The sequence below is a fragment of the Danio rerio genome, chromosome 3 (genome assembly GCF_052040795.2).
Source record: "Danio rerio strain M-AB ecotype USA chromosome 3, GRCz13ab, whole genome shotgun sequence".
NCBI lineage: Eukaryota > Metazoa > Chordata > Actinopteri > Cypriniformes > Danionidae > Danio > Danio rerio.
Genome location: NC_141023.1, coordinates 65,386,960 through 65,410,000, shown reverse-complemented (window position 1 = coordinate 65,410,000; position 23,041 = coordinate 65,386,960). Strand labels below are relative to the sequence as shown.

Below are 23,041 nucleotides of genomic sequence, written 5' to 3'. Positions count from 1 at the left end.
ATTTGTAAATATACAAATTCAGTTCGTAAATTTATATTGCAATTCGTAAATGTGCAAATTCAGTTTGTAAATTTAAAATGCAATTCATTAATGCGCAAATCCAATTCGTGAATTTAAAACGCAATTCATAAATGTACAAATTCAGTTCGTAAATTTAAATTGCAATTCGTAAATGTACAAATTCAGTTCATAAATTTAAAATGAAATTCATTAATGCGCAAATCCAATTTGTGAATTTAAAACACATTTCGTAAGTGTACAAATTCAGTTCTTAAGTTTAAAATGCAATTTGTAAATGTGCAAACTTTATCAATTTAAAACGCATTTAATGAATACAAAAGTAAAAAGCAAAAATATTTCCCCAATGGCTCGCACAAATGCATCTTACCTAAATACATTTAAAATCTTTACACACATATTTATATCAAGTTCTTGGGTTGACTTTCCGTCATACATTTATGAATTTATGCAATTTTAAGATCACGAATTGGATTTGTGCATTTATGAATTGTGTTCTGTATTTACAAATAGAGTTTTGTAAATGTAAAATGTGCTGAATGTGCTTTTATTTAGTGAATGCATTATTGTTGAGACTGATCTGGCTCCATAGAAATCGGTTTAATATGATGATCTAAAGACATGTATTATTAATATTATTATTATTAAATATTATTATTATTAAAAACGTTACATTTGCTTTATATTCTTGTGGAAATCAAGATACATTTTCTTCAGGATTCTTTGCTGCACAGAAAGTTTAAAAAGGTCATTTTTTAATAAAAGACGTAATTTTGTAAGAGCATAATTGCAGATATAAATCTGTTGTAACGTTATAAACGTCGTTTTGATGCTTCCTGACTGAATACAAAATATAGAAGACTCGTAAAACCTTCCGCCTTTACTTTCTTCAGCTCTTTTCATAATACTGCAGTTCTGTGTGCAAACACCAGAGGTCAGTCTTTGGCACTGGATTCATAGTGGCTTCATTCCCGTAAAGAGAGAGAGAGTGAGAGAGGTCTGGAGTCTAGTGTTTATTTGTGATGTTACAATGAAGGATTGAGCCTGTTTCTCAGGATGCTTGTGTCTGCGTTTGAAGCTCTTCTGATGTTCTTCATGGCTGTGAATGTTGTGTATTTACAGCGTCAGACACTTCCACTGGCTCAGTGTTATCCCCATTATGTGTGACGATGTCACAATCAAAACTTTGAATCGACTGCTGGTTTTATTTGGGCCCGTTGCGGTGTCTCTCGTCAGGGTTCCCATGTTTCAGTGGAGACTCTCTTTTTGGTTCCCGGAGAACAGCATCCACAGCAGCCGTAAACACATCCGGCCACAACCATAGTGAGGAACGTCACTGCAGGACACACACACACACACACACACACACACACACACACACACACACACACACACACAGTCAGTCAGTCACATGCCTCAATTAAACTGATTTCAGCCCTAACTAACTTAACATTCCTTAAAGTGTTTGAGGATCTGCTTCAGATGATGCTATTTTAAAGGCTGGTGGTTTTGTTTAGCAAATAGATATACATTAATCCAACGTCAAAAAACACTTTCATTTTCACAAAATAGCAATGTCAGCATCAGTTCTTGTTTCACATGGTCTGAAATGTTTGATTTCAAGGGTCTGGTCTTTGAAAACCTTGTTTCTTGTTGGTCAGACAGCTCTACTCTGCTCTGATTGGCCTACCCAGCTTTGATTGGTCAGATAACTCTGCTCTGATTGGTCTGATGGCTCTACTGAGCTTTGATTGATCAGATAACTCTGCCCTGATTGGTCAAATGGATCTACTGAGCTTTGATTGGTCAGATAACTCTGCTTTGATTGGTCAGATGACTCTACTGAGCTTCAATTGGTCAGATAACTTTGCTTTGATTGGTCAGATGGCTCTACTGAGCTTTGATTGATCAGATAACTCTGCTCTGATTGGTCAAATGGATTTACTGAGCTTTGATTGGTCAGATAACTCTACTTTGATTGGTCAGATGGCTCTACTGAGCTTTTATTGATCAGATAACTGCTCTGATTGGTCAAATAGTTCTGATCTGATTAATCAGATGACTACTGAGCTTTAATTGGTCAGATAACTTTGCTCTAATTGGTCAGATGGCTCTACTGAGCTTTGGCTGGTCAGATAACTCTGCTTTGATTGGTCAGATGGCTTTACTGAGCTTTGATTGGTCAGATAACTGCTGTGATTGGTCAGACGACTCTACTGCGCTTTGATTGGTCAGATAACTCTGCTCTTAGTGGTCAAATGGCTCTTCTGAGCTTTGATTGGTCAGATAACTCAGCTCTGATTGGTCTGATGGCTCTACTGAGCTTTGATTGGTCGGACAGCTCTGCTCTGATTGGTCAGATGACTCTACTGAGCTTTAATTAGTCAGACAGCTCTGTTCTGATTAGTCTGATGGCTCTACTGAGCTTTGATTGATCAGATAACTCTGCTCTGATTGGTCAGATGGCTCTACTGAGCTCTGATTGGTCAGATGGCTCTACTGAGCTTTGATTGGTCAGATGGCTCTACTGAGCTTTAATTGGTCGGACAGCTCTGCTCTGATTGGTCAGATGACTCTACTGAGCTTTAATTAGTCAGACAGCTCTGTTCTGATTAGTCTGATGGCTCTACTGAGCTTTGATTGATCAGATAACTCTGCTCTGATTGGTCAGATGGCTCTACTGAGCTCTGATTGGTCAGATGGCTGTACTCTGTTGTCAAACCGTTGAAGATGTTTCTCAGTTTGTTAATCTTTTTCTGTATGCGTGTGCTTTCTTAACTTGCAGTGCATTTAAGCTCTCTCTGCCACATATTGTTGTGCTTTTTACACCACTTATAATACCTTGATGATGCATTTTGATCAAACGTTAAAAATTAGTTCTCAGTTTTGCTCATGTAGTGGAGCCATCAGGGTGCTGAGTCTTTATTTTGGACTGTACACAGCAAAATTCGTGAGTGATTATGCGTCCTCTCAATCAGAAATCAAGATTTATAGTCCAATCCGAAATGGGAATTTATAGGAGGAGAAAAGAAACGTCTGATGTCAGAAACCTTCAACTTTAACCTAAATCCTCCCACATTTACAGACACCTACTTATTAAGAGTTTTTAATGTCAGTCTAAGTGCACTAAAATAGCAAGCTAAGTATGGATGTGCATTCGCGGAGGCCTCTAATCCAAGCTCTCCGCCTTGAGTTCAAATAAAACCTCTGGCAAAATGAGACTGGAGTGCAGAGCTGTAATGATGGAGCGCTTACAGAAGAACAGCACGATGATGGAAAACGCCGCCTGGGTGAGCGGGTGGTCTTGGGGAAGAGCCTGCAGTTTGGTCCAGACGTTCTGGAGGAGTCCCATTATGTCCTGTGAAGTGCTCATTCTGGTCAGATCTGAAGACACGGAAATAGAGGAGAGACCTTGTCAGCTTTTAAATGATTGCTTACATAAAGTAAATAGTGTAAATATTGAACGAAAATGACCTTTTCACTAGATAATTTTCAAGATTGTATTCAGCTTAAAGTGCAATCTAAAGGCTTCGGTTAATTAGGCAAGTCACTGTATAACAGTGGTCTACAGAGTTTATTTTATAGTTTCAAACAGCATCAGAGGAAATCAAATATCAAAACATGAGTAAATACTCCATCATCAAATTCAGAGTAACACATATGATGTATCATAGATGCTCCGATCTATTGACCGAAGATCGGTATTGACCGATAATCGCATTGTATGACTTGATTGGTACTTCAACTTCATGAACCGACCGCAGATGTTCGCTCATGAGTTTACAAGAAGAGGAAGATGCACATGCGCTCCCGTATATTATGCATAGCCTACAGCAGCCACAACAGGAGGTGAATGATGTGTGGAGGAGTGAGCGATTGATGCGCTTGCTAAAATGCAAACAGATTCGGTGTGACCTCTGTGTACAGTTTATTGGTGTGACTTGCGCGAGTCTCTTTGTTGAAAGTGCAGCCGCTGAATTTCCTGATAGCCAATCGTTCCTGGTTGATTAGAGATCCTAGAGCAGTGGCTCTCAAACTGTGGCACTAGTGGTGCACGGGCTTACTGCTAGTGGAACGCGGAGGAATCACTGAGTAATAAAAAAATGAAGACAATTTTAATCATCTGATGCGTTCGATATCACCGATGTGATCAGCATCGGTTGTTCTCTAAAGCCTTCGCTCAAAGCGCTGTGCTTAGAATGTTTACTTTAGTGTGTCGCGTCATCAGCTGCTAAAAATTAATACAAATGACGCAAAACTAGAGAAAGGGATGCGTGGTGCTTGCAGAGCAGATATGCGCAAGAACAGTGGTCCCCAACCCTCGGGCCACAGACCGGTACCGGTCTCTAGATCAATTAATACCAGGCCGCACAAAAAATTATTAATTATTTTAAAATTATCATTTATTTTAAAAAATCTTTTATTTTGAAAAATGACGTCTCGTTCTCACTTGAGCATCAAAATTTAACCCACAGGCTAGCAAAATGAGCACGACGCGCTTGCGTATTCCAGGCGTACTCGGTTGAAAACATCTTAATTTTTCAGAATGCCGCTTTGCGAGTCACGTGGTCAAGTTGTTAAATTGTATAAATATAAACATGCATCGTTTTCAAACTGTGCAGTGCTGTAGCTGGTTAATTTGGCCAACTATGCTACTTTATTTCAATTCTGGTCATTTTGGTGGTACTAGGAGAGACAATTTTTTTTTTTGAGGTGGTACTTGGTGGAAAAAAAGTTTGAGAACCACTGTCCTAGAGGATTCATAATGAAGTCGTGAAAACACAAGTCTGATCACAGCCCCCTCGGAGAATCCTAAGGCCCCATTTACACTAATGCGTTTTCGTTTTAAAACGCATAAGTTTTGCTACGGTTGCGCCATCCGTCCACACTATGCCGGAGTTCTCTCGAGCATTTTGAAAACACTGGAGAGGCTGTTTTCATTCTAAAACGCTGCTGCTCCGTTTCAGTGTGGATTAGCAAAAACGGAGACATCGGAAAACCTAGTCAGGACTGCCAAGATTCGCTACCTGATTGGGGCTTTTGTGTCATTGCGTATCCTTCCCTTATTCGTCAAGCCCCTATCACATGACTATAACACATAGCTTAAACGCTACTGGAAGACAGTACTGTAAACAACAACATGGACACAGAAATGGGAGTGTTGTTTGCACTATTGTCTGTTTTAGGTGCCAAGCAGTTATTCAGTTATTCATACTCGACCTCGTCGTCTGTCCACAAAAATACCTCTCTTGCTTTCTTTGCAATCGCGTTTAATGTCAGGGCTCAACAATAAGGACTGCCCGGTGGCCCAGGGCCAGCGTGAGAGACGCTTGGGACAGTAGACAGGATCATTACTGGCCCGATTGGGACAGTGCTGCCTTGTCACTAACATTTAATTTGTTTGCGACTTTCAATTACGCGCATTTTAAGTTTGTGCTTTTAAGTCTTTAAACACTACCTTCTCAATGAAGTCGTAAACACCACATTGCTTTCCGGTTCCGCTTATCTGATTTGATGTTTTGAGAATGCTATTTTTTTCCGCAACCTGGGAACAACCAGTACAGAGACGAAACGGCAACATGGCGACAACATCAAATTATAAGGCTAAAAGAAAATGCCTGTTTCTAATGTCTTGGAAGCAGAAATTTAAGTGTGAACAATGTGACAAAAAAAAAAACCGAAGTGATGTTTTGCACAGTTTGCCCACAGTCAGCCCACCTTTTGTTAAAGTAATTTCGAACCGCAATAAAATACCTGCACATTTTCCATACTGCTCTTTTTGTTTGCATAACACTTAATAAATATATTAACACTTTTATGTTATTTTTTAAGTATTGAAATTCTAGATTCACAGACTTTATTTTTGACACATTATTTAAAATATGCGGCTGAAAAATAGCCAAATGCCGAGCGAGACGCAAGCTTTCTGTTTATACTAGAACGCGCATGCCCAGAGTGCGTGAATGGTCACGTGATATACGTTTTTGGTGGCGTAGTGTGGACGGAGATATGTTCAGAGACGCTAGGTGAAACGCTAGTGTGGATGCGGAACGTTTTTGGTCTAAAACGCCGTTTTAAAACTAAAACGCACTAGTGTAAACGGGGCCTATGGCGATCATTGATTGGCTTCGGTACTTAAAGGCGGAGCTTCGTTCGCCATATTGCCGGTTACACTTTTCTCCATTCAAAATGATGCGAATGACACGTCTTGTGCATTAGTCCGTGATATTAGTCGAGTAAACAACATTATCTCTATACACTCAGAAGCTCCTGAACGTTTCCTGTCTGCAAACCTTATCTACTTTCTGTCGTTTTTGTCTCCTGTTGGATGTGCTTGTGGTACTTCACTAGAAACTAGAAAAAACACAACAGAACCTGCTAGTCATTAAATTTCTGTGGTGTTGTGGGTGTTTCCACAGGACATGGTCTGTGGTGGCGCTGAGAGGAGTTATCTTTGTGAAGGAGGAGGCATTACTTACTATTCATTTACTTGTTATTAACACTTTTAGCATTAGTTCTTTGGTTTACCTCTTTTTTTAAATTAGTTTAGGTAGTAATGCATGTACAACAGTGTGATGACGATAGCTGGCTGATGTTTTTATCACGTCTGAACACTGAAATGTCATTTTTTTGTCCAGTATTTTAATTGTTTATACTCCTTAATGTTGGTTAGTTTAATTAACCTTTTTCTGTTTCCATAGATTTTAGTTTGAGGTCAAGTATGAGTATTTATTTATGTGTGTGTGTTTATATATATATAATCATCTCAGACTGGTTTCTTGAACATGACAATGAGTTCGCTGTACTCAAATGGCCTCCACAGTCGCCAGAACTCAATCTAATAGAGCATCTTTGGGATGTGGTGGAACGGGAGATTGGCATCATGGATGTGCAGCAGACATATCTGCAGCAACTGCGTGATGCTGTCATGTCAATATGGAGCAAAATCTCTGAGGAATATTTCCAGTAGCTTGTTGAATCTGACATGAAGAATTGAGGCAGTTAAAGGAGTCCAACCCGGTACTAGTGAGATGTACCTGATAAAGTGGTCATTGCCAGGTTAGTTTAATTAATGTTAACTTTAATGGAGCCTTATTGTGAAGCGTAAACAAACTAACGATTTCAATACAAGGAGTCAGAATATTTTCAATCAATTTCTCGGGCATATTTACATGGCACAATTGTGTTTACAAGCAAACAAATACTCTTTGGTGCTTTAAATAATAAATACTATCAACTGTATTTTAAAATGCCCCAAAACATGATTTCCAAATGTGTCATTATTATTAATAACATATGATTCAGTCATCATTTATAAAGGTTTATATTTAATGTTTAACCGCAATTATAGATGTCCGTTCACGACTTATTTGATGGAACATAACTTTAGTGTTAATATTTCGCATTATAATCAAGACTATCTTGACTAAAGTGTAAACAAAGACGTTGAATTTTGCGCAGGCGCAGAAGACTTAGTTTTATTTTGAATGAAAACTTGAGGGCGGTAGCAGTGGCGCAGTAGGTAGTGCTGTCGCCTCACAGCAAGAAGGTCAAGCTGGTTCGAGCCTCGGCTCAGTTGACGTTTCTGTGTGGAGTTTGCATGTTCTCTGGGTGCTCCGGTTTCCCCCACAGGTGAATTGGGTAGGGTAAATTGTCCGTAGTGTATGAGTGTGTGTGTGTGTAGATGTTTCCCAGAGATGGGTTGCGGCTGGAAGGGCATCCGCTGTGGAAAAACTTGCCGGATAAGTTGGCGGTTCATTCCGCTGTAGCGACCCCGGATTAATAAAGGGACTAAGCCGACAAGAAAATGAATGAATGAATGAAAACTTGAAGGAAATCGACCGTGAGGTATTTTACAACCTGTAGACCAGATTGCTGAGGTAAATAATATGAGCCATGAATGAATGACTCGCATGAATGTGTTTCTGAAGAGACCTAAATATAAAGTATAGAGTTTTCTTTTCATCTTACCTCAATGTAAAGGAGAACAAAACGGTAATATTTCACCGCATTTATGAACCTCCCTTCATGATTTATTTAATGAAACATGACTTTAGTGTTAACATTTTGCATTATAATCAAAACCATATCGATTAAAGTGTAAACAAAGCCGTTAAATTTTGCGCAGGCGCAGAAGAATTGGTTTTGTTTTGAACGAAGACTTGAAGGAAATCGACCGTGAGGTATTTTAGACTTGATTGCTGAGGTAAATACTATGACATATGAATAAATGAATCACATTAACATGTTTGTGAAGGGAACTAAATGTCAGAGATGGTGTTTTCTTTTCCTCTTACCTCAGTATAAAGGAGAATAAAGCAGTGTTTATCTCTTGTACTGCGGTAACCACGGCAACAGCGCAGTTTTGTTCCGCAAGCGCCTCCTACAGTCAGAGGGCGGAGTTACATCTTCATTTAGATCGTCTTTTTAAAGTCTTTTAGTACATGTTTTATTGTGTGATATAAACAGTATAGTTCTTTATAGTTTGTTCTTGGAGTGAATAACAAGATTATAATAAATTAACTTAGCCTATTAATAATAAAACCAGAGCTTCTAACAATAAGTCTGTATAATTTATGGAATCAATAGACTCACTAGAAATTGTCATCATCGAGCTTTCAGATAAAATGTCTGGCTAATTATTAAATGTATTATGTAAATATTGACTTTTTCAACCCATGATTTCTCTTTAAAATGGTGTCTGATGAAATGTGAGGTGTAGTGTTTTGTAATAGCTTTGTTTTTAACAGTTTTTATTAATCTAAAATCTAGCTAGCATCGTTACCCTGCTAGAAAATCCAGCTTAAACCAGCCTAGGCTGGTTGGCTGGTTTTAGCTGGTCGACCAGGATGGTTTAAGAGGGGTTTTGGCCACTTCCAGGCTGGTTTCCAGCCATTTCCAGCCTGGTTTTAGCTGGTCAGGCTGGAAAATAACCAGCTACATCCAGGTAAAACCAGCTTGACCAACCTGTTTTAAGCTGGACATAGCTGGTTTTGGCTGGGCTCCCAGCCTGGCTAGGCTGGTCAAGCTGGATTTAGCTGGTCATTTTCCAGCCTGACAAGCTAAGACCAGGCTGGAAAATGCTGGAAACCAGCCTGGAAGTGGCCAAAACCCCTCTTAAACCAGCCTGGTTGACCAGCTAAAACCAGCCAACCAGCCTAGGCTGGTTTAAGCTGGATTTTTCAGCAGGGTAAAGCTACAGTTTAGGCTAACAAAACACTTGGTGCTGTGAATTTTTCATCACTGCGCTAATAATGTTGAAAATCATGATCGTTTTAGTCACTATAATCGTAATATAAAATTACCATGCCGTTATCACCTCCAGTTTATGTTGATTTGTTGCCTTTTTCCACATAAACACACAAACACGCTTGCATGAACACACAAACACATGCACACACTCTCACACACACTCAAACATGAACTCTCACAGGCACACACACACACACACACACACACACACACACACACACACACACACATAGAGAGAAACAGATGTTAAAGCTCTCTTACCTCAACTCCTCTTACTTGTGTGCATATGTGTGTTTCAGCTCTGTCCCGTCAGGCAGTTGTTGTTGAAGTGGTGTTTGTGTGTGTCATGCTGTGTGTGTTTGTCCTCCGCTGTTTGACTTTACCAGTATAGCGACTCTATGATAACTGAACTGTGCACTTTTACTTCTCTCTCTCTCTCTCTCTTTCTCTCCCTGTGTGTTTACCGTGTTGGTCTCCTCCCTCTTTTCTTTCAGCTCTGTCTTTTCTCCTCCCCTCAATTCACAGTGGAGACAGATTTTTTTTTATCCTCCTTTGTCTTAATGGGACCTCTGAAAAAGACTGTTTTGTGTTAGAAGAGAGCAATTATACTGTGTGTGTGTGTGTGTGTGTGTGTGTGTGTGTGTGTGTGTGTGTGTGTGTGTGTGTGTGTGTGTGTGTGTGTGTGTGTGTGTGTGTGTGTGTGTGTGTGGGTGTGACTGTGAGATAGAAATTGTTTGTGTGTGTGTGAGTGAGTGAGTGAGTGAGAGAATTTGCATTTGAATGATATGCATTATTGAAATCAACAAAACAAAAACAAAGTTATTTTTAATTTCTTTACAAATACACAGTAAGTAAATACATTCTTCTTTACATTTACATACTATAAAATACTTATTTACTGCAATAAACAGTTCAAAGAATAACATCTCCTCCCATAATGAGCATTTCCATTAGAGAGAGAGAGTGAGAAAACTGTATATTCACAAAAATTAAAACAATAGTTTGCATATGAAACCTGTTTTATGACTAGAGATTTTGCTCCATATTGACATGATAGCTTCACACATGCTGTGGTTTTGTCAGCTGCACATCCATGATGCCAATCTCCCATTACACCACATCCCAAAGCTGCTCTATTGGATTGAGATCTGGTGACTGTGGAGGCCATTTGAGTACAGTGAACTCATCGTCATGTTCAAGAAACCAGTCTGAGAGGATTCAGCTTTATGACTTGGTGTGTATCCTGCTGGAAGTAGCCATCAGAAGATGGAGACACTGTGCTCATAAAGGGATGGACATGGTCAGCTGCAATACTCGGGTAGGCTGTGGCGTTGATGCTCAATTGGTACTAATGAGCCCAAAGTGTGCCAGGAAAATCCCCACACACCATTACACCTCCACCACCAGCCTGAACCACTGATACAAGGCAGGATGGCTCCATGCTTTCATGTTGTTGAGGCCAAACTCTGCCCCGACCATCCGAATGTGTGAGCAGAAATGGAGACTCATCAGAGCAGCAACGTTTCTCCAATCTTCTATTGTCCAGTTTTGGTGAGCCTGTGTGAATTGTAGCCTCAGTTTCCTGTTCTTAGCTGACAGGAGCGGCACCCGGTGTGCTCTTCTGCTGCTGTAGCCCATCCGCCTCAAGGTTAGACGTGTTGTGTGTTCAGAGATGCTCTTCTGCAGAGCTCGGTTGTATCGAGTGCTTATTTGAGTTACTGTTGCCTTTCTATCAGCTGGAACCAGTCTGGCCATTCTCCTCTGACATCAACAAGTCATTTGCGCCCACAGAACTGCCGCTCACTCGATATTTCCTCTTATTCAGACCATTCTCTGTAAACCCTAAAGATGGTTGTTTGTGAAAATCTCTTTAAATCAGCAGTTTTTGAAATACTCAGAGCAGCTCTTTTGGCACCAGTCTATGATTGTAGCCTTTAAAATGGCTTTAAGACGGTTTAGTTTTTATGGTAAAGTGTGGCTCAAAAATGCTGAGTGTATTTATAGTGCTCTTTCTGCCAAACAGAACAAACTTTCACACTTAATAAGTGTGAACAGGCTGTTTGAAAGCATGACACTTTTCCTTTTTTTCTGCATTTGTTCAGTATTTTTTTTATAGTTAATGTTTCAGCATTTGTTTACCTCAAAGTTCCTGGTTTTGTGAAGACATCCAGTGTTTACTTTGAGAAAAAAAGAAACTTTGCTCTGTTGTAGCCTCAAGAGCACATCAGTAAGTGTGTTTGGATGATCAGGAATACGGCTCTGGTTGGACTCTGGTTGTGGGCGTCAGTGTTGGCACACAGAGGGTCTTTGTGTGTCAGGCCATGTAAATGTATTTTGGGGGGATTTCTGCCTCTCTCCCTCTGCCATACCAGCTATTTCAGACTCTGAAACCTGAAACCCAGTGGTCTGTGAAGTGAGAAGCACACAGGTCTATTTTAAACTTCACACTGCATGTGTGTGTGCACTAATATTTACTGAGAAACACCTTCTGTTCTTCATCGAAAGCGAACTTCACCAGAAAACAAATGAACGAATGAGTTATAATTGACTCACTTTACCAACTGAGTTTCTCACAGGTTTCTCACTCTTACAATGAAGTCATATAGTGACCAGCAGAAGTGTTCCTCAACTTAAAACCAGGTGTAGAGTCTAGAATTCAGATACAGCATTGCATTAATCAAATGTGAACTAAGGGTGTACTTACACTAGGCCAAGGGTCACCAACCCTGTTCCTGGAGAGCTGAATTTTAATTAGGATGTCCTGCTTAGGATGCCCCAAATCCTAATTAGTCAGAATAGGGCATAGGTCTCGAACATAATTTCTGGAGGGCCAAAGCTCTGCACAGTTTTGCTCCAACCCTGATCAAACACACCTGATCCAACTAATCAAGGTGTTCAAGACTACCTGGAACACCTCGATTAGTTTGATCAGGTGTGTTTAATTAGGGTTGGAGCAAAACTGTGCAGAGCTGCGGCCCTTCAGGAATTGTGCTCGAGACTATGCCCTATTCTGACTAGTTAGGATTTGGAGCATGGTTCTGATAGCCTAGTGCAGGGGTCACGAACCCTGCTCCTGTAGAACTGCCTTCCTGCAGAATTCGGCTCCAACCCTGATTACACCTCAACCAATTAATGAGGACCTGAAGCAGCACTTGATAATTACAGACAGGCATGTTTGGTTAGGGTTGCAACCAGGGCCGGCGTGTCCATAGAGGCGACCTAGGCGGCCGCCTAGGGCGGCAGAATACAGAGGGTGGCGTCCCTGACACAACCCTCACCACCCGCGCCCTCAGTTATATCCGCGTCTAGGGCGGCGTCCGCGACACTACCCTCACCACCCACGCCCTCAGTATATCCGCGTCTAGGGAGGCGTCCCCGACACTACCCTCACCACCCGCGCACTCAGTTATATCCGCTTCCAGGGAGGCGTCCGCGACACTACCCTCACCACCCGCGCCCTCAGTTTTATCCACGTCTAGGGCGGCGTCCGCGACACTACCCTCACCACCCACGCCCTCAGTATATCCGCGTCTAGGGAGGCGTCCGCGACAGTACCCTCACCACCCGCACACTCCGTTATATCCGCGTCTAGGGAGGCGTCCGCATCACTACCCTCACCACCCGCGCACTCAGTTATATCTGCGTCCAGGGAGGCGTCCGCGACACTACCCTCACCACCCGCGCACTCAGTTATATCCACGTCTAGGGCAGCGTCCGCGACACTACTCTCACCACCCGCTCACTCAGTTATATCCGCATCTAGGGCGGCGTCTACGACAGTACCCTCACCACCCGCGCCCTCAGTTTTATCCGCGTCTAGGGCTGCGTCCGCGACACTACCCTCACCACCATCGCCCTCAGTTATATCCGCGTCTAGGGCGGCAAATAACCCCCATCCCCCGCGCTTTCATTTTAGGGCGGCATAACCATCCTTTGCCTAGAGCAGCGGTTCAGCTTGCTCCGGCCCTGGTTGCAACTGAAATCTGCAGGAAGGTAGCTCTCCAGGTAGTATGCTGTGCAGAGCTGCGGCCCTCCAGGAATCAAGTTTGAGACCTATGGAATAGGGTATTTGCTCCATACTTTGGCCGGGTGTGGTTTGTTGAGCCGGTCCTGGCATGTTTGGAAGAGGATGGGCTGAGTGCAATTTGGTTGGGCTAACCACACCCAAGCGCAGAACTGGAGATGTTTGGGTTCATAATTCTTTCTCACCATATCAATGAACAGAAACCAATGCTGCAATATCCTTGTAGACCAATCCTGGCTGCACCATTGCTTGTAATTGTCAATGATATGTCAGTGCGTGATCTGCTCTGGAATATATTTTATGAGTGTCACCAGTTGTCAAACAACTTGAGGAGTGCCTATTATGCAACAATTACTTGTATAAGGGGCTTATAAACAGTTGTGTGGCAACAGTGTCTGAATATAGCCAGCTTCTTATGATAAAAATGAATTTAATCTGCTTTATATCATCTCATTTCATAAAAACAGTCACTTGATTGACAGTCTTCTGCTGTACGTGTCATCAGAGGGGGAAGTCCTGCCCCTTACTGACGATCTCTCCCTCATTAGCATAGACAGCCCTAAGTAAGAAGCAGCCGTCCGCCATTAGACTCTCAGCTTCATACCTGCGGTAGGTATTGTCAGTGTCTTAAAGGCAGGTAAAACGAGTGTATGAGAGCAGATGGGCAATTAGACTTGAGGTCCATGAGGTTTAGGGGGGGTGATTGTAGCGAAGGCCAGCTAGTGAAGTGCTGTGCAGGTAAACCTCACTCCTCTGACCTCTAAAGGTGTTCTAGTGACAGACGCTAGAGGCCATGGCCTTTAGCCTCCTTGGTAGAGCAATCGACTACCATGTGGAAGGTTGCCAGTTCAATCCTAGCTCGGGGGATTCTACAACTATTGGAATTGTTTGCTATATTGCTATATCTTTTAAATGCGCATTCACTCTTTTCAGGTGCCGACATGCCACCATCTCAACGTTTTTTGGCAACGAGAAACCCAACTGTGCAGGAGCGTGTGATTTCTGTCGTGACCCCAAACTGGTGCGTGCTCAGCTGGCCAGAGCAGCTGCCCTGAGCACCAGAACCAACCCAACACACAGCGCAGAGCCTAGAGGACCATTCGGATTCGATCCTGAGCTGTACGCCGGAGGAAGAAAGGGTTACGGGTTCGAGAGGTCAGCTGATCTGAGACTGCAGCAGATGAATAATGGGTGTAGTTAATATGTCGTGACTGAGAGACCTGTGTGTCTATGTGTGTCTGTGTGTTCAGGCATGATGAGGAGTATGGCAGTGAGGAAGATGACTCTGAGAAGAGGAAGAAACAGTTTGGAGATCTCTTCAAGAAGCAGATGAGCTTGAGAAAGGTGAATTAACAATTATGGTCAAACTTTTAAATACATGTCTAGCGTCAAAGCAAAGGCAAGAGGCTGGTCCAAATGCCGTAACACATTTATTAAATTCAACAAAAAAAAACTAAATCCAGGGAAGACGGGATAAAAAACACAGCAAACGAAGGAACAGGAACATCTGACACATTCTCATTCAGTGACAGAGACTCAAACACTTAAACAGAATTCCTAAAGACACTGAGCAAACCAGGGTCTTACCACCCAACTAGGAAACAAGGGGTAGAGGCAATTAGTAACTAAGGGAACAAACTAGGGTAACATAAAGAAGATACTTGGGCGTAGCAGGTAACAGGTGTATATGGAGAGATGGAGGAACAAGGCCATAAAGAGCAAGCGTGATCAGGGCTCTATGGTGCAAGAGGGTGGGGATGAGGGTTCTACAGCTCATGAAGGTGGGAAGAGGGCTCTATGGCTCTTGAGGGAGGGAGTGAGGGCTCTACGGTTCATGAGGGTGGGGATGAGGGCTCTATGGCTCGTGAGGGTGGGGATCAGGGTTCTACGGCTCATGAGGGTGGGGATGATGGCTCTGCGGCTCATGAGGGTTGAGATGAGGGCTCTACTGTGCATGAGGGTGGGGATGAGGGCTCTACGGCACATCAGGGTGGGGATGAGGGCTCTATGGCGCATTAAGGTGGGGATCAGGGCTCTATGGCTCATGAGGGTGGAGTTGAGGGCTCATGAAGTTGGGGATCTGGGGTGGGGAATGAGGGCTCTATGGCTCATGAGGGTGTGGATGAGGGATCTACTGTGCATGAAGGTAGAGAGGAGGGGCTCAACGGTGCATACGGGAGGCGACAAGGGCTTTACGGTGCATCAGGGTGAGGATGAGGGCTCTATGGCACATGAAGGTGGGGATCAGAGGTTTATGGCTCATAATAGAGGGGATCAGGGCTCTATGGCTCTTGAAAGTGGGAATATGGCTCATGGAGGGTGGGGATCAGGGATTTATGGCTCGTGAGGGAGGAGATCAGGGCTCTATGGCTCATGAGGGTAAGGATAAGAGCTTTTTGGCTCATGAGGAGGGATCAGGGCTCTATGGCTCGTCAGGATGGGGATCAGGGATCTATGACTTTTGAAGGTGGGGATGAGGGCTCTACGGGTCATGAGGGTGGGGATGAGGGCTCTATGGTTCATGAGGGTGAGGATGAGGGCTTTATGGGTTGTGAGGGTGGGGATCAGGGCTCTATGGCTTGTGAGGGTGGGCATTAGTGCTCTATGGCTTGTGAAGGTAAGGGTGAGGGCTCTACGGGTCATGAGGGTGGGGATGAGGGCTCTATGGCTCATGAGGGTGAGGATGAGGGCTTCATGGCTTGTGAGGGTTGGGGATTAGGGCTTTTGTAGCTTGTGAGGGTGGGGATCAGGGCTTTATGGCTTGTGAAGGTGCAGGTGATGGCTCGACAGGTCATGAGGGTGGAGATGAGGGCTCTATGGCTCATGAAGGTGAGGACGAGGGCTCTATAGCTCGTGAGGGTGGGGATCAGGGCTCTATGCCTCGTGAGGGTGGGGATCAGGGCTCTATGCCTCGTGAGGGTGGGAATGAGGGCTCTATGGCTCATGAGGGTAGACTCTATGGTGCCTAATGATGTTTTAAGAGTTAGGTTAAGGGTGCTATGGGAAAGTAAGAAGGCAGCACATGAATGCTCAAGCTGACATCAGTGATGGGTCTTAAACACTGGACACGTCTAGTATGCTGTGGCAGAGTAGCTCTGATCGTGACTGACATGATAGCAGAGATTCATGTCCGGCAGCAATTTTGGGATGAGGCTCTGGAATGTGTTAGCAGCATGTTAAAACATGAAAAGAGCTAAAACATGTTTGCATCATGGTAGAAATTGTGGTATTACATTCAGTCGTAATGACAAAGCTTGTTAAAATCTTTAGCAATGCTAGCACATAGCAAGCTTTTAGGATGTTATTAAATTACCCGCTCAGAATCACACAAAATGTTCTCTTCTAGCTGATTCCTGTGAATCACAGTTGAGTTTTCATCATCACTCCAGTCTTCAGTGTTACAAAATTCTACAGAATGATGCTTAAGAAGTTAGTATCACTGTTGAAAGCTGCTTCAAGTGTTTATGAAAACCATGATACATTTTCACTCTTGATTATAAATTTAAAAGAGCACCATTTGTTTTACATAATGTATCCTTGATGATGTTTTATGTTGTTAAAGATTTCTTATTGATCATCGAGCCCACAAAACATACTTCACATTACAGTAATGCACATTATGATGGCATTATATCCATGCTTTATAACATTCACAAATAACACCTAAACTCAAATCCTTGATCAGTTCACCCTCACAGAGTCTGAGCCAGAACATTCCTCTTCTCTCGGTCTTTCTCCTCAACATATGTTTTCCAGCTGTGTGCTTCAGTCCTCCCTCAAAGCTGAACAAGCTACAGCTGTGCTGAAGCCACTGCAGTTTTACTCCTGTTTAACTCCTCATGCTCATCATATTACAAAAAACAGTCATGGAGTTTCTCACAAACAAAAAAACATGCCCCTCACGTATCTATAAAGTCATGCATTATGATTTTACAGTACTAACAGTAGATTAACAGGGAAAAATGGAGCATGCGTGATCCTCAAGATCTCTCTCGTTTTATTTACAGGGATCAGATGCACCCAAAGAGACGTTTGTTCCTCCAGGTCGGTTTTTAGATATCGCTTTCTGACAGATTATGGCATGTGTTGAGCCGTGTGTGGATGTTAATGTTGATGTTTGTGTCAGATGCGGACTGTGTGTTGAAGGATGCCAGCAGTCAGAGGATCCCCAGACTCACAGTGAAGGTAAAAACCATCATCTGAAGAGTTTTATGATCTTTAAAAGGTGTCTTGTCTGTAACTTCACATGCAAAAAAAAAACCCTTTCAGTGCTCATATCAAGCATTCATGATATTTTCTAACTGAACACAATGGCAGTATGGTTGTACAGTGATCAGATCGAATGCCATTTGGCCTCTGATAATGTTACTGAGTGAGTGTAAGTCAGTGTTCATTACATTATTGGCAGATTTCGTTGTTTTGCATCTGTTGTGCAGTGCTGCCCTCTGCTGGAGTCTCAGAGTGTGTTTGTGTGTGTTGCAGAGTCGAGAGCACTGTTTGTCTCTCCTGCAGGAGTGTCTGAGCAGCCACAGTGGAGACGCAGAGTTTTTACACCGGTAAAGCAGACTCCACATTCAGAATCCAAGCTGTGGTTTATTGTTAAAGTTAAAAGGGAGACTAATAATAATAATAATAATAAAAGATTGGAGTCTAAGGGAAGGTTTGTGTGATGTGGTGTATTCCAGTGTATTTTCAGCATCACACGATTCTTCTGAAATCATGCTAATATGAGGAATTGATTATAAAGATTCATGTTTCATATATAAGTGTTGTGCGGACTCAAGTGCTTTATTTCTTTTTTTGTTTGTTTATTTTCTTTCTTTTTTTCTTTCTTTCTTTAAGATATTTTTTATTTCCTTTATTTATTTATTTGTTATTTATTATATTTGTTTATTTTTTATTTCATTTATTATTTTCTTTCTTTCTTTCTTCAAATTATTTTTTATTTTCTTTCTTTATTTATTTGTTATTTATTATATTTGTTTATTTTTTATTTCCTTTATTATTTATTAATTTAATTAATTTATGTTTCTTTCTTTGTTTATTTATTGTATCTATTTATGTATCAACTTATTTAGTTTATTTCCTTTTTATTTATTTATTATTAATTTTAACTTCTTTTATTTATTTATCTTTATTTAATTAGTTTATTTCCTTTATTTTTCTATTTCCTTTATTTATTTCCTTTATTTTTATTTCCTTTTATTTATATATTTATGTTCTTTATTTGTTAATTTCCTTTATTTCTTTCTTTTATATTTCTTTTACTTTTTATTACCTTTATTTATATTTATTTCCCTTTATTTTCCTTTATATATTTCCTTTATTTATTTATTTATTTATTTATTTCCATTCTTAATTTTTTGTTTCCTTTATTTTTTTTTTCTTTTCTTTTTTATTATCTTTATTTTTTATTTCTTTTCTTAATTTATTTTCTTTCCTTTTTTCTTTCTTTTTTCTTTCCTTTAATTTTCTTTCTTTCTTTTATTTTTTATTACCTTTTAATTATTTATTTCCTTTTTTATTTATTTGTTTGTTTATTTATTAAACGAAGAGTTTGGCCGAACATCTTTAGTAATATAAAGATATATATATATATATATATATATATATATATATATATATATATATATATATATATATATATATATATATATATATATATATATATATATATATGTTAAATCAATTTAATATGTCCTTAAAAAAACTCAAAATAATAATTAATATGTCTAAATGAAATGATGATTAAGTTTGCAACATACTGAAATAAACATCTTCTGAACCATCAGATGTTGATCTGGATTTTGAAATTGTATTTCCGCTTCTAATAAACAGTCAATGGAAAGCTTGTTCAAATCTCAAGTTTTAAATCATTTTCAATGCTTATATGACTTGGTTTCCTCTTGTTTTGTGTTTGCGCAGCTCTGAGGCTCTTGATCAGGCCGTGGACATCGAACACGAGATCTTCAAGAGCAGTAAATCTGCAAACATCTACAAAGCTGCTGTTCTCAAGAGAGTGAGTGCTAATAATCATATTGACACAGCGCATGTTCAGCTCTCCTGGATGAATGCGCATTGTCTGTATACAGTTGTGTGAAAAAGTGCACTGGTGATGTTCATGGCTTTTCAAATGAGGACTATGTAAGATGGGCCTGTGTAAGATACGGTATGATAACCTTGTTCTTGCATGTATTACTTCAGCAATGTGACGTGACATAAATGAAATAGTCGGTCAGTGTTATAAAGCTCTGCAAAACGGCTCTTCTGTGTTGTTTAGTCTGGTGTTTTGGATCTTCATTTCCACTATACACATAGGTTTTAGGTCTGGCGAGTTTGCTGGCCAATCGAGTACAGAGATACCATATTCAAATAAAGTACTCATGAAACCAAAACTGACCGTATTGATTTTGTTAGCTCACATAGTTCTGTAGTGAACAATTCATCCGTGCATGTCATTGAGAAAAAAACTATAGTTTGCCCTTGTGTTCTTCAATGGAAATCTGAAAATGCACTTCCTGTTTGTTTTCAGTTTAATTCTCAGATTAGGTCTGTCTGAGTTAGTGGGTGTGGCTAACAGACTTAACCACGCCCCTCCAGCTATCAGTTTTGACAGCAAACCGAAGTGGTCAGCTGGAGGAGTCTATTAGGTTGTAATAACTCTCCCCAAACCCTTTTCCCCATCTTTCTGAATAAAATGCCGACTTTACTACATCCAATCAGCTCGCAGTAGAGAAAATCAAGCCACGGCCACTATTTTCTCATTTAACATTTAGTTTTTTCCGTGTCACAACATGAAAAAAATGTTGTTCGTCTGACGTTCTATTTCACAAATTTAAGGATCGGATTATGTTTTACGTCCTGTTATGGAAAAACTGGAATTCAGTAAGGGGTCCAAACTTTTGCACATGACTGTATGTGTGTGTGTGCAGGTGTCAGAGATGAAGAAGAGCACATCTGTGAGCGTCACTGAGGAGAAACCGTGTGAATCTGCAGAGGAGAAGCCGACCTGCTCCTCGTCTGCTCAACATCTGGACGGCTTCACTTCAGCCTCTCAGATATACTCGGTGAGAACATTAGACACTGTAGACCACAGATCTAAAGGACGTATAGCTTACACTGACTGCCCAGCCCTGTCCTGAAGCACTGATAGTCCCGCCCTAAATGACTGATAAGCCCCACCCTAAATGACTTAACAGCTTTTCCCCTTAGGATTAATAGCCCCGCCTTTAAGGACTAATAGCCCTGCCCCAAATGACTGATAGCCCCGCCCTAAAGGAATGAAAGCCCCACGCTAAAGGACTTATAGCTCGCACTGACTGCTCTGGCCTGCCCTAAAGGACTGATAGTCTTGCCCTAAAGGACTGATAACCCCGCCCTAAAGGACTGATAGCCCTGCCCTAAAGGACTGAACGCCCCGCCCTAAAAAAATGATAGTCCCTCCCTTAGGAACTTGTAGCCCCACCCTAAAGGATTTATAACTTGCACTGACAGCCCTGCCCTAAAAGACTGATAACCCCACCCATAAAGACTGATAGTCCCACACTAAAGGACTCAGCTCTGCCCTAAAGCACTGATGGCCCCGCCCTAAAGGACTGACTAGGCCTGCCCTAAAGCACTGATAGCCCCGCCCTAAAGGACTGACTAGGCCTGCCCTAAAGCACTGATAGCCCCGCCTTAAAGGACTGACAAGCCCCGCCCTAAAGCACTGAATGCCCCACCCTAAAGGATTAATCGCCCCACCCTAAAGGACTGATAAGCCCCGCCCTAAAGGACTGATAGCCGCCACCCTAATGGACTGATAGCCCTGCCCTAAAGCACTGATCGCACTAATCACCCCACCCTAAAGGACTGATAACCCCCACCCTAATGGACTGATAACCCCGCCCTAAAGCACCAATAGCCCCACCCTAAAGGACTGCTAGCCCTGCCTTAAAGCACTGATAAGCCCTGCCCTAAAGCACTGATTGCCCCGCACTAAAGCCCTGATCTTCCCGCCCTAAAGGAATGATCACCCCACCCTAAAGGCCTGATAAGCCCCACCCTAATGGACTGATAGCCTTGCCCTAAAGCACTGATCACCCTACCCTAGAGATTGATAGCCCCGCCCTAAAGGACTTACAGTCCTGCCCTAAAGGACTGACCACCCCATCCTAAGGGACTGATAACCCCCACCCTAATGGACTGACAGCCCTGCTCTGAAGCACTGATCACCCCACCCTAAGGGACTGATAGCCCCGACCTAAAGGACTGATCACCCCACCCTAAAGGACCGATAAGCCCCACCCTAATGGACTGATAGCCCTGCCCAAAAGCACTGATCACCCCACCCTAAGGGACTGATAGCCCCGCCCTAAAGGACTGATCACCCCACCCTAAAGGACTGATAAACCCCACCCTAAAGGACTGATAAGCCCCACCCTAATGGACTGATAGCCCTGCCCTGAAGCACTGATCACCCCACCCTAAGGGACTGATAGCCCCGCCCTAAAGAACTTGTAGTTCTACTCCAAAGGACTGTTAGCCCCGCCCTAAAGAACTCATAGCCCCTTCCTAAATGACAGATAGCCCCACCCTAAATAACGGATAGTCACGCACTGATAGCCTCACCTTAAACGATTGATAGCCCCATCTTAATGACTGATAGCCACACCCTAAATGACAGATAGCCCCGCCCTAAAGACATCCCATGTGACCAGAAGTGAAGAAAAGTCATTTTGAGGGGAGGGAAGTTTATTGGTGTTTGATTAAACAATATGAGAGACATTGATTATCAAAACCCCTACTATATACATATAAAGATAAGAAAGAGGTGTACATTTTGATTTCTCGCCAACTGTAACTTCTGAAAACAAACACAAGTCTTCCTAAGCTTCTTGATTTAAGAGTTTGTTTGATATTTGCACTTGGAAACTAGACGGTAAGCATTTTTAGAGGTGTATTATTGATCGTCCAGTCGTCTTGTTGTTCTCCTGATTGCAGCTGAAGAGGAAGCGTGTGGGAGCGGGATTTCGAGGCTCGTCCAGCCTGTTTCAGCCAGCTGGAGATCTCCTCAAGAGCTCCGACCAAACACCTGGAGACTCCACCTGCGAGGAAGAGAGCGGGAAAACACAGAAGGACAACAACAACACGTCTTCCATCAAAGCCAAAAGCGGCAGCTCTTCCTCCCTAAACAGCCCAAGCAAAAAGCTCAGCAGGAAGCAGCAGAAACTGGCGGAAGCGGCCCGAGACACGCGCCTCATCTCACTGTACTTCGGGAAAAAACAAGCTCAGAGGGAGAGTTCACCAGAGCCTGAGGAGACTGAAGATGCGTGTGAGGATCGCTCGGCTTCAGCTAATGGCGTCCACACACTGAGCAGCTCGTCTGTAGATGCAGAGAGAGCGGCTCAGGAGAGTCTCTGCGAGGTCACTGCACATGCCGAGGATTACGGGTAAGACCGAGGAAGACGCGCGCTCTGATATTCATCCGTCGTGACAGGAATAACTCGCTCTGTTCTCATCCGTTGTGTCTTTGTTCCTGCAGAGAGAATCAGCAGAGTGACGGCCAGCGGAAATCCCCAAAACAAGTAACATTTTAATCTTTATGAAAGCAGTCATGGGGGCGGCACGGTGGCTCAGTGGTTAGCGCTCTGGCCTCACAGCAAGAAGGTCGCAGAATTGAGCCCCAGCTGGAACAGTTGGCATTTCTGTGTGGAGTTTGCATGTTCTCTCCGTGTTGGTGTGGGTTTCCCCCCACAGTCCAAACAC

The 23,041-nt window shown here is 42.3% G+C and overlaps 3 protein-coding genes across 7 annotated transcripts in view; 2 read left to right on the top strand and 1 right to left on the bottom strand.

The window, feature by feature from the left end:
* Positions 1–23,041, top strand: part of LOC147846122 (uncharacterized) — a 418,287-nt gene that overhangs the window by 15,116 nt on the left and 380,130 nt on the right. The window lies entirely within an intron of this gene.
* The window catches only part of recql5 (RecQ helicase-like 5), a 42,493-nt gene that overhangs the window by 11,165 nt on the left and 8,287 nt on the right, over positions 1–23,041 (top strand). For all 3 annotated transcript variants that reach the window (XM_087245385.1, XM_087245386.1, XM_087245387.1), the window contains exons 8-16: positions 14,228–14,449; positions 14,545–14,638; positions 17,302–17,338; positions 17,421–17,479; positions 17,777–17,850; positions 19,220–19,313; positions 20,227–20,361; positions 22,277–22,725; positions 22,818–22,860. In XM_087245385.1, the coding sequence (XP_087101511.1) occupies positions 14,228–14,449; positions 14,545–14,638; positions 17,302–17,338; positions 17,421–17,479; positions 17,777–17,850; positions 19,220–19,313; positions 20,227–20,361; positions 22,277–22,725; positions 22,818–22,860 (1,207 nt within the window). The remainder of the gene's footprint in view (positions 1–14,227; positions 14,450–14,544; positions 14,639–17,301; positions 17,339–17,420; positions 17,480–17,776; positions 17,851–19,219; positions 19,314–20,226; positions 20,362–22,276; positions 22,726–22,817; positions 22,861–23,041) is intronic.
* Positions 668–9,679, bottom strand: smim5 (small integral membrane protein 5). 3 transcript variants are annotated; one of them, NM_001163005.1, is made up of 4 exons: positions 9,532–9,679; positions 8,316–8,401; positions 3,274–3,402; positions 668–1,354 (listed from the first exon to the last, which is right to left on the bottom strand). In NM_001163005.1, the coding sequence occupies exons 3-4, from the start codon at positions 3,389–3,391 to the stop codon at positions 1,251–1,253; spliced, it is 222 nt and encodes a 73-aa protein (NP_001156477.1). In that variant the 5' UTR covers positions 3,392–3,402; positions 8,316–8,401; positions 9,532–9,679; the 3' UTR covers positions 668–1,250. The 3 variants fall into 3 exon arrangements, with proteins under 3 accessions (NP_001156477.1, NP_001289544.1, XP_087098058.1); NM_001302615.1 differs by lacking the exon at positions 8,316–8,401; XM_087241932.1 differs by lacking the exons at positions 8,316–8,401; positions 9,532–9,679 and adding an exon at positions 7,990–8,129 and having other exon boundaries at positions 1,019–1,354.

What these genes read in the sequence shown, in the direction of transcription:
- smim5 (NM_001163005.1), bottom strand. Translation starts at nt 3,391, where the DNA reads ATGAGCACTTCACAGGACATAATGGGACTCCTCCAGAACGTCTGGACC. An exon ending in CATCATCGTGCTGTTCTTCT is followed by an intron (nt 1,355 to 3,273) that starts GTAAGCGCTCCA and finishes TGTGTCCTGCAG; the next exon opens with TGACGTTCCTCACTATGGTT.